Here is a 10,972-nt window from a genome sequence, read left to right as displayed (position 1 = left end):
TGGATGGGTCTTCCGGCATAACAATGACCCAAAACACACGGCCAAGGCAACAAAGGAGAGGCTCAAGAAGAAGCACATTAAAGCAGAGTTCCACCCAAAAGTGGAACTTCTCCTCATTGTACTCCTCCCCCCTATGGTGCCACATTCGGCACCTTTTGGGGGGCAGGATACCCGTCTTTTCACAGGTATCCTGACCCCACTTCTGGGAGCCTAAGCCGCGGGTATTGACGTCACCGCAGGGCTCCCTCCTCCTTCCCCGCCCGCCGGGCCAGTAGGAAAGAGGAGCAGCGCCTCGCACATGTGCAGTAGGGTTCACGGCGTGAAGCCGTAAGGCTACACTGTCGGGTTCCCTTACTCGCAATGGAGGCGGCAGCACCCGACAGCTGATGGAAACCCGACATCGCAGGACTCCAAGACAGGTAAGTATCCGAACATTTAAAGGATATTCATTTTTGCAGCAGTGGGCAGACCTCTGCTTTAAGGCCCCGGAGTAGCCTAGCCGGTCTCCAGACCTTAATCCCATAGAAAATCTGTGGAGGGAGCTGAAGGTTGGAGTCACCAAAACGTCATCCTGGAAACCTTCATGACTTGGAGAGGATCTGCAAAGAGGACAAAATCCCTCCTGAGATGTGCGAATCTGGAGGCCAACTCCAAGAAACGTCCGACCTCTGTGATCACCAACAAGGGTTTCTCCACCAACTACTAAGTCATGTTCTGTGAAGGGTTCACATACTTATTCCACGCATTAAAATTCAAATCAGTTTATAACTTTCTGAAATGCGTTTCAAAATGATAAAATAATAATAAACCGACCAATCAAATTATAGACGGATCATTTCTTTGTCAGCGAGCAAACATACAAAATCAGCAGGGGAGCAAAGACTTTTTCCTTCACTGTACATACACACACTATAATTACCAAAAGTATTGGGACGTCTGCCTTTACACACACACATGACCTTTAATGGCCCCCCAGTCTTAGTCCGGAGGGGTCAATATTGAGTTGCCCCTTTTCTGCTACAACAGCTTCACCTCTTCTAGGAAGGCCGTCCACAAGGTTTAGGAGGGTGAAAAAAAAAACTTGACTGGTCTGCACAGAGTGCTGAACTCAATAGAATAACATTTTAGATAGAACACCTGTGTGATGAATTAGAGCGGAGACTGCGAGCCAGACCTTCTCGTCCAACATCAGTACCTGACCTCACAAATGCTCTTCTGGAAGAATGGTCACACATTCCCATAGACACCCTCCTAAACCTTGTGGACGGGCGCCCAGATAATATCGTGTATATCCCATAGATTGAGGACTCTAGAAGTTTCCTACAGACTAAATAACATACACTGATTTGGATTATTTTCACCAAAGAAGTCCCGGATATTTGGGGGGGGGCGAGTGTCTGGTATTGGGGGGTGGGTGTCCGGTATTGAGGGGAGTGCCCGGTATTGGGGGGTGGGTGTTGGGTATCGGGGGGGGAGTGTCCAGTATCAGGGGGGGAGGGTGTCCGGTATCGGGGGAGTGCACGGTATCGGGGGGGAGGAGTGTCCGGTATCGGGGGGGAGGAGTGTCCGGTATCGGGGGGGAGGAGTGTCCGGTATCGGGGGGGAGGAGTGTCCGGTATCGGGGGGGAGGAGTGTCCGGTATCGGGGGGGAGGAGTGTCCGGTATCGGGGGGGGTGGGTGTCCGGTATCGGGGGGGAGTGTCTGTTATCAGGGGGGGAGTGTCCCGTATCGGGGGGGGGGGAGAGTGTGCGGTAAGGAAGGGGTAGTAAAGACGTGACACGATGAGCGTTTCACCCACACGGCCTTTACTCCTCACTCTATACATCATTAGGACTCCCATTCTTATGTACAATTACTTTACACAAACACGGAGTTCCTGATTGGTGCTGACAGCCAATAGCAGAGCTCTACGGGTCCCACCACCGTCCTATCAGAGTCCGGCCATCTACACTCAGAGGTAACGGCACACAATATATTGATAAGCATGGAAGACGACATCCGGAGTAGGGAGTGTGATCCCCGCTGTCTGTCCTGTGCAGACGCCTCGGAGACAAGCCTCTGATTGGACCATTTTACATGTAGGGGGTCTCACAAGCACAACTTCACGTCATTTCAATGACTAGACACAGCAATGTGCGTTCCCGGCATAGCCGCAGTCTCCTATAGTCACACTTTCTTGTGTGGAGAGGGCGACGCGGAGGCTATCTTGGCCCTCTCCATGGCGTTAGTCTTTTTGATGTGGGATTTCTGGTGCTTGACGAGGGTGGAGCTGCGGTTGAACTGTTTGCCGCACTCCGGACAGGAGTAGGGTCTCTCCCCGCTGTGGATGCGGCGGTGTATGGAGAGGTGGGAGTGCTGGATGAAGCTTTTGCCGCACTCCTGGCAGTTGTAGGGCTTCTCTTTGGTGTGCGTTCTGGAGTGCGTCACCAGGTAGGTGCTGCGGCTGAAGCTCTTGCCGCACTGGGCGCAGGTGTACGGCTTCTCCCCGGTGTGGGACCGCATGTGGTTGTTGTAGTCGGAGGCCTGAATGAAGCTTTTGCCGCACTGGAAGCAGGAGAAGGGCTTTTCTCCGGTGTGAATCCTCTGGTGGCGAAGAAACGCGGATTTGCAGGGACAACTCTTTCCGCAGTAGCTGCAGATGAAGAGCGACCGCCTGGGTGTCCTCTGGAGGGCGCCATCGCTGGAGCTCTTCTCCAAGGAGCTGAAGACGCTGCTGAAGTCCGTGTCAAAGTACGAGGCGTCCGGGGGGTCGGTCGCTTCACATTTGGTGACGGCTGTGGTTGAAGAAGACGTGGCTTCCTCGGGCTCTGAAGCCTCTACTGGACCTTTACTGGGATTACTGGTGGCCGGTGCCGAGCTCAAGGGTTGGGGGATACAGTTTCGGTGGACCCGATTGGTTCCACTCTCCGGTGTGAGGTGACAGACGTTCACGCCCGTTTTCTGGCTCTCCTTTACAGAAGCCTCCGTGTCACCATTACACGTGGCGTCGTCACCTTCCTCCTGCGCCTTCTTCTTCCACAAAACCTTCCCCGGATGTGGGAGAGACCCGGAGGGGTCATCGTGAGCCAGATATTTCTCCAGGGTGATCCGTATGGGTTTGATGGTCTCCTCCCTGTACTGGGTGCTGCAGTCCACCGCCTGCGGATAGCACTCCACACCCTCGTCGGCTTCGGCTTTGACATGGGCGACCTCCGCGGACCTCAGGGGTGTGTCCAGTGGCTCCTCCCGCTCAGAGCTGCTTCCCCAGGTGGGCGGGGTGTTCTGGGTGAAGTTGCAGGCCACCTCGTCCCCGTTCTTCTTCTGACAAATGTGCAGAGTCTTCCTGCGATGGGACTTCTTGTGCTTCACCAAGGTGGAGCTGCGGCTGAAGCTGTTGCCGCACTCGATGCAGATGTACGGCTTCTCCCCGCTGTGGATCCTCAGGTGCAGCGAGAGGTGGGAGTGCTGGACGAAGCTTTTCCCACACACATTACAGGTGTACGGCTTCTCTTTGGTGTGTGTCCTGGAGTGCGTCACCAGGTAGGTGCTGCGGCTGAAACTTTTGCCGCACTCCGCGCAGGTGTACGGCTTCTCGCCGGTGTGGGACCGCACATGGTTGTTGTAGTCCGAGATCTGAATAAAGCTCTTCCCGCAGTCGGAGCACGAGTATGGCTTCTCCCCGGTGTGAATCCTCTTGTGACGAGTGTATGCCGACTGGCAGGGGCAAGTCTTCCCGCACTCGGAGCAGATGTAGATCTTGGGGTTGGACTTCCTCTTAAAGTTGGATTCTGCATTGGCAAAGGAATATTGGCTGCCGGTAAAACCACCTGGAAGGTCCAACGGTTGGCCGGCGCTCTCCTTTATACTGCCGGGCTCGCTGGCTGCGGTCTCGGTCTCCCGGCCAGACCCGGCCTTCTCCAGATCAGCCCTGGCGCAGTTATTGGAGGTTTCGGTAGCAAGGTTTCGTAGATGGGCGATGATACTGGTGATGTCGCTGGGGCTCCGCTCCCCTGGAATGGCTTTCTCCACAGAGCTGGTGGAAGGTGGTCCCTGGAGGTTACTGGAGGTGCATACGCCCCAGGAAGAGTCGCGAGGAAAGCATGAGGAGAGGTCAGAGTTCATGAGCGGGATTCCAGGCGATATCAACTGAGACGGTGCCATGCCCTGCTGGCCAGATCGCATGGTGCTGCCACCTGGAAGACAAAGAAAAAAAACACATCAGATCAATGTAATGTCCTACTGCAGTCCTACAACACGAGAGCGGTCAGAGAAGGCGCAAGTTGATGGTTAGATTTTAGTTGGAACATTCAGAAGAGGAATTTGTGGTTACCTCTGATTTCCATATCTGGGAGTACAGTGCAGGACACAGGTCGAGTATTTACTGACCCCGGGCTATAGGCTCATACCTTCAGGTGACTGAACATGACCCTATAACCCCACCCCGAGTCCTCAGTTACATAGCACCAATGGAGAGAATAGAAGGGTGGATGGCCCTCACACCCAGATATGGAATTTACCGGTAAGTCAAAATTCCTCTCATCTTATTCATACAGTACAGGACACAAGCTGAGTATTCAGAGGTCATAGTGTATCCAAGCAATGAGTATAAAGGGTGGGCAACATGGAGGCACACAGAACTGAACCAACAGCCCCAACCACAAAGGGTCAGCAGGCCCAACCACCAAGGGTCAGCAGGCCCAACCACCAAGGGTCAGCAGGCCCGACCACCAAGGGTCAGCAGGCCCGACCACCAAGGGTCAGCAGGCCCGACCACCAAGGGTCAAAAGGCCCAACCACCAAGGGTCAAAAGGCCCAACAACCAAGGGTCAAAAGGCCCAACAACCAAGGGTCAAAAGGCCCAACAACCAAGGGTCAAAAGGCCCAACAACCAAGGGTCAAAAGGCCCAACAACCAAGGGTCAAAAGGCCCAACAACAAGGGTCAAAAATGCCCAACCACCAAGGGTCAAAAAGGCCCAACCACCAAGGGTTAAAAAGGCCCAACCACCAAGGGTCAAAAAGGCCCAACCACCAAGGGTCAAAAAGGCCCAACCACCAAGGGTCAAAAAGGCCCAACCACCAAGGGTCAACAGGCCCAACAAGGGTCAAAAGGCCCAACAAAGTGCCGCTTCGAGAACCTTGCAGCAAAAAAAAAAGCATTAGCAGAAGATTGGACGTACACTAAGGCCGCGTACACACGCGCGGACTGTTTGCCCAACCTTGTTCGTCAAACAGTTTCGGCAAACAGTCCGCTCAAAATTTGCATGAGCGGACTTGCCCACACACGAGCGGACTGTTTCAGCGAACTGTTTGCCAAACAGTTCGCTCAACTTTTGAAATGAACGGACTCGCCCACGTAAGGAGGAGGCAAATCTGCCCATTTCGAGCGCGTGTACAGGTAGGCGGGGCCCGCGAAGGAGACGTCGCGGGCTCCGCCGCCTGGAATGGGCTTAAAGGGGAACCCCAACGCCGAAAAAAATCGGCGTGGGGGTTCCCCCAAAGTCCACACCAGACCCTTGTCCGAGCACGCTACCCGGCCGGCCAGGAAAGGGGGGCGAGCGAGCGCGGCCCCCCCTCCTGAGCCGTACCAGGCCGCGTGCCCTCAACATGGGGGGGGTGCCTTGGGGAAGGGGGGGCCGCGCGGCCCCCCCACCCCAAAGCACCTTGTCCCCATGTTGATGAGGACAAGGGCCTCTTCCCGACAACCCTGGCCGTTGGTTGTCGGGGTCTGCGGGCGGGGGGCTTATCGGAATCCGGGAGCCCCCTTTAAGAAGGGGGCCCCCGGATACCGGCCCCCCACCCTATGTGAATGAGTATGGGGTACAATGTACCCTTACCCATTCACCTGTGAAATAAAGTACAAAAAAAAACACAACACAGGGAAAAAATATTTTATTGCACAGCTCCGGGGGTCTTCCGTCTTCGGGGGTCTTCTCGCCGGACTCCTCCGCTATCTGTGTGTAGCTCTTTTACTAGCGGAGGAGTCCGGCTTTCTTCCTCCCCGCCGCCGGCCTCTTCTCCCGACTTCGGGGGTCTTGTCCCCCTCTTCGGTTCTTCTGCCGGGCCACCGCGCCTTCTTGTAGCTCTTTTGCAGGCGGTGGCCCGGTCTTCTGTCGCCGCTGCCTTCCGTTCTTCTGTCGCCGCCTTCGGTTCTTCTGCCGGGCCACCGTGCCTTCTTGTAGCTCTTTTACAGGCGGTGGCCCGGTCTTCTGTCGCCGCCGCCGCCGCCGCCTTCCGTTCTTGTTCTTCTTCTTGTTCTTCTTCTTCTTCTCCTGGAGATGTTGACTCGACGAGCTCTCCGGCCGGAATGCCAGAGCCGCGCTGTGCGGTCACTTATATAGTGACAATGGGGCGGTGTCACATGGTATATGTCACATGGGTTGGTCACATGGGTTGATGTCACATGGGGACTATGACATCGTAAGGGGGCGGGGTCACCATGTGACCAACCCATGTGACATATACCATGTGACACCGCCCCATTGTCACTATATAAGTGACCGCACAGCGCGGCTCTGGCATTCCGGCCGGAGAGCTCGTCGAGTCAACATCTCCAGAGGCCGCGCGGCCCCCCCCTTCCCCAAGGCACCCCCCATGTTGAGGGCACGCGGCCTGGTACGGCTCAGGAGGGGGGGCGCGCTCGCTCGCCCCCCTTTCCTGGCCGGCCGGGTAGCGTGCTCGGACAAGGGTCTGGTGTGGACTTTGGGGGAACCCCCACGCCGATTTTTTTCGGCGTTGGGGTTCCCCTTTAAGCCCATTCCAGGCGGCGGAGCCCGCGATGTCTCCTTCGCGGGCCCCGCCTACCTGTACACGCGCTCGAAATGGGCGGACTTTCCGAGCGGGAACAGTCCGCTCATTTCGAAAGTACAGCGGACAGGCCCACACACGGGCGGACTGTTCGCTCAAACACAGTTTCAGCGGACAGTTTTTCGGAATTTCCGAAAGACTTTGTCCGTCCAACTGTCCGCTGAAACTGTCCGCTGAAAGCCCACACACGGGCGGACTGTCCGCCCAAACACTGTTCAGTGGACAAGGTTGGGCGAACAGTCCGCCCGTGTGTACGCGGCCTAAGGCCGCGTACACACGGGCGGATTGTCTGCCCAACTTAGTCCGCTGAACCGTGTTTCAGCGGACAATCCGCTCGTGTGTGGGCTTCAGCGGACTTTTTCAGCGGACAGTCTGACGGACTAAGTCTTTCGGAATTTCCGTAATTTTGTCCGTCCAAACTTGGTTTCAGCGGACAGTCCGCTTGTGTGTAGGCAAGTTGGACGGACTAAGTATGGCGCATGCTCAGAAAGGATTTACACGGCTGAAGGTTGCATTGCAGTGTATTGGACGTCGTATTTCTAGTCCCGTCGTACGTGCTGTACACGTCATCGCGCAAGCTTACAACGGACTGTCTGTTCATCGTGTGTGGTCAAGTCCGTTCATTCAAAAGTTGAACGGACTGTCTGTCGGATTGTCTGACGAACTTAGTTGGGCAGACAATCCGCCCGTGTGTACGCGGCCTTAGAATCCTAGGGAATAAAATGGTGGGTGTTGCACACAAATTTTTGGGGAAAAAATACGCCTGGGTTAACACAGGTGCGTGCGGAACACCACACCGCATTCCTCTGCACATTACATGCAATGTCTGTGCGGTGCGTTTTGAGCCATACATGGTGTAGGACCAATTTTTTTTTCTCCGTGCCTAAATCGCATTGCATTCTGGCAATCGCACTGTGTTTTGCGATCTGTTTTGGACACCCGCAGCAGATCACATGGACGCTGTGTGATTGCTATGCAGTGCAATGCGGGAAAACACAAAGTTTGTATGTTTCCTGGATCGCATTAGTGTGAGGCGGGGATAATGAATTTGAATGCACACAAACACAATATAATACACAGTTTTTGGGGTAAAATATGAAAAGATGAGATTACGCCAAGTAAATGGATACCCAACACGTCACGCTTTAAAACTTGCCTGTGGAATGGCGACAAACCTCGGTTCTCCATAGGGGATGCTTTCAAAGCCCCTTTCAGGTTGGCAGTTTGGAGTTAGAGGTGGTCTGGTGCTGGAATGATTGCTGTCGCTCCAACATGCGCGGCGATACCTCACGTGTGGTGCGATCGCCGCTTACGTATTTATTTATTTTTTATTAACCACTACAATACCGGGGGGTACTTTCACCCCCTTCCTTCCCAGCCCAATTTTCAGCTTTCATCGCTCTCGCGCTTTCAGTGACAATTGCGCGGTCGTGCTACACTGTACCCAAATGACATTTTTATTCTTTTGTTCACACAAATAGAGCTTTATTTTGGTGGTATTTATTCACGACTCCTTTTTTTTTTTTTTTTGCGATATAAGCGCAAAAAAAGCGGAAATTTGGAAAAAAAAACAATATTTTTCTTCTTTCTATTTTAAAAGAAATCCAATGAAATCAAATTTTGTCGTCAATTTAAGCCAAAATGTATTCTGCTACATGTTTTTGGTAAAAAAAAAATTCCGTTAGTGTATAATAATTGGTTTGTGTGATGAGGGACATATGTACGCAAATGATCATGTACATATGTGTGCAGATAATCATTGGGACATGTGATTTTAGTGGGACATATGTGGGGGACATGTGTTTTGGGGACATATGTGTATTACACTAGACTAGTGATCAGTGAGTAAAAAGCTGTAAAAACAGCTCATACTCACTGATCACCAGCCAGTGTCTTGTCATATAAGGTCCTCCATCAGATAGTGTCCTCTATGTAGTGCGCATGCGCAGTACACAGCAACACAGATTCCGAAAATTGCCGAGGATGAACGGCGCCTGCGCACTGAGTCCAGGTTCTCTCCCCACTATCCAAGTGGACATAGAGCAGGAATATAAAAGAGCCGAGTGCAGCGAGGCCGAGCCCGAAGTGTGGCGAGTGAAGCGAGGGGCCCTCTAATACTTACAACCCTATGTCCGCTTGGATGGTGGGGCCACCACCTCCACTGACGGCGCAGGCGCCATTCAGCTTCGGATATTTTCCGAAGCCTCGTCTGCTCCGTACTGCGCATGCGCACTACGGGGAGGACACTATTTGATGGCCGGACACTATACGGCAGAACACCGGCTGCAGCGATCCGCTCTCCTCTCCTCAGCAACGACTTCCGTGTGAGGAGAGGAGAGCCGATTGCCTAGCAACCGGCTGTTTGTTTACATCACATGATGGCTGTGATTAGACACGGCCGTCATGTGATCAGGAGGGCCAATCACAGAGCCCTCTTGCCGATCTGAGATGCGCCATGTCCGGGTGACACGAGAGCATCGGGATCGCGCCGCTGCGCGGGCACGACCCCCCTCCTTCTGATGGACATTCCTGAACGTCCAGTCGGAAGGAGGCGGCTCCCACCCGGCTCTATATGTACATTGGACGGGTGGGAAGTGGTTAATCACTTTTATTGCTGTGAGAAGAAATGTAAACAAACACGTGACGGGTCCTCTTTATGGAGGGATCTGGTGTCTGACCCCCGATGTCTCCTCTGCCTTTCCCCCCCGGATCAGATCGCACCACGATCATTGTGATCAGACGCTTTCCCAATTTCAAAATGGTGCCGTTTACATCCAGGTGACAAAATACTCGTCCCTTCCATATACCATAGAGCTCACCGGGGACCTCACAGTCCTTGACGATCTCTATGGTCAGCTGGCAGACGTGCCGGCTTCACTCTGGGCTCCCCGATGGAATAGTGGAGCCCGGAGAGGCACTTGGTAATTCGCCCCTTGGGGTGAGGTCTGTAGCTACAGCCACCATCCCGCTTTAAGCACTTGAAGTCCAGTCCATGGATGTGATACGACAGCAAGTGGTTATAAAAGGGTATGAATAGAGGAGAAGGTGGCGGCCTTCCACAGCTGGGCTACAGAGACCTTGTGCCAGGATGCCCAGGAAACACCCTTTGCACTGGTGGAGTGAGAACATAAAAGTGCGGGAGGAGGAGTTTGGTCCTTTAGAGTGAAGCCTTCAGCCATGTGCCGTCTCCTCCATCGGGCGATGGTGGACTTGGAAGCAGGATGTCCCTGCGGGGTCCTGAGCAGAGGAAGAATGAGGGGCCCATCTTTCTGATAGAAGCGGTAGCTCTGAGGTGGTCTCTGATGGCTCCAACTACATCCAGACAAAGAAGAGACCCTTTCTTTGGGGTGCATTGAGCAAGGCATACTGATGGAAGGTCTATGTCCTCACTGGGAGGTGGAAGAGTGAGATCCCCTTAGGAGGAGGACAGGAGGGTCTGGGGTAGAAGACCCCCATAGGATGATTTGGAGCAAGGCTGACAGAGGTGACCCCATGGCCAATAAAAAGGCCACTTTTCAGGAGAGGTCACCCGAGGGAATTATTCCTGAAAGGGGGTTCTGCAGAAATAGAGAGAGAGAAGAGGATTTTGGAAAGGTGGCGGTCCACTGAAGGACTGTCGGGGGTTGTAGCGGGGTGCAGCTGCAGACATCCCCCCGGTACCGTTTCTTAGAGCCTGCGGTTGGCTCTCTTAATAGCAATCCTAGAAGCCAAGCATTCGCTGCATTGCGTTTACAAGCAACGGGAGGGGACGTCCCCGCCCAATCCGGGGGTCCCATCCAATCAGGAGTCCCAATCAACCAGATGGTGATCCCACCCGCAGATCAAAGAGCCCAACAAAGGCAGGACTGGCTCTGTGATGTGCGACCCCCGGAAACGTGACAGGTTTGGTGTCCATCTACTCGGGTTATCATCATCTTTTACCAATCAGGATATGTATTGTCTGATCTCCTCCTAGAATAACCCTGCAGTATATCTCTCCTCTGATCTCCTCCTATAATAACCCTGCAGTATATCTCTTCTCTCATCACCTCCTAGAATAACCCTGCAGTATATCTCTCCTCTCACCTCCTCCTAGAATAACCCTGCAGTATATCTCTCCTCTGATCTCCTCCTATAATAACCCTGCAGTATATCTCTTCTCTCATCACCTCCTAGAATAACCCTGCAGTATATCTCTCCTCTCACCTC

The 10,972-nt window shown here is 53.7% G+C and overlaps 1 protein-coding gene across 1 annotated transcript in view; it reads right to left on the bottom strand.

The window, feature by feature from the left end:
- Positions 1–1,784: 1,784 nt before the first annotated feature.
- The window catches only part of LOC143997862 (uncharacterized), a 34,636-nt gene continuing 25,448 nt past the window's right edge, over positions 1,785–10,972 (bottom strand). The window contains exon 4 of the mRNA XM_077493697.1: positions 1,785–4,172. Within this exon, the coding sequence (XP_077349823.1) occupies positions 2,167–4,172 (2,006 nt within the window). The 3' untranslated portion in view covers positions 1,785–2,166. The remainder of the gene's footprint in view (positions 4,173–10,972) is intronic.

The sequence above is a fragment of the Lithobates pipiens genome, unplaced genomic scaffold, assembly GCF_037356315.1.
Source record: "Lithobates pipiens isolate NorthernLeopardFrog02 unplaced genomic scaffold, aLitPip1_a1.2 Scaffold_19, whole genome shotgun sequence".
Taxonomy (NCBI): Eukaryota; Metazoa; Chordata; class Amphibia; order Anura; family Ranidae; genus Lithobates; species Lithobates pipiens.
Note: the sequence above shows the minus strand (reverse complement) of the source record. Positions and strands in the feature narration are given on the sequence as shown.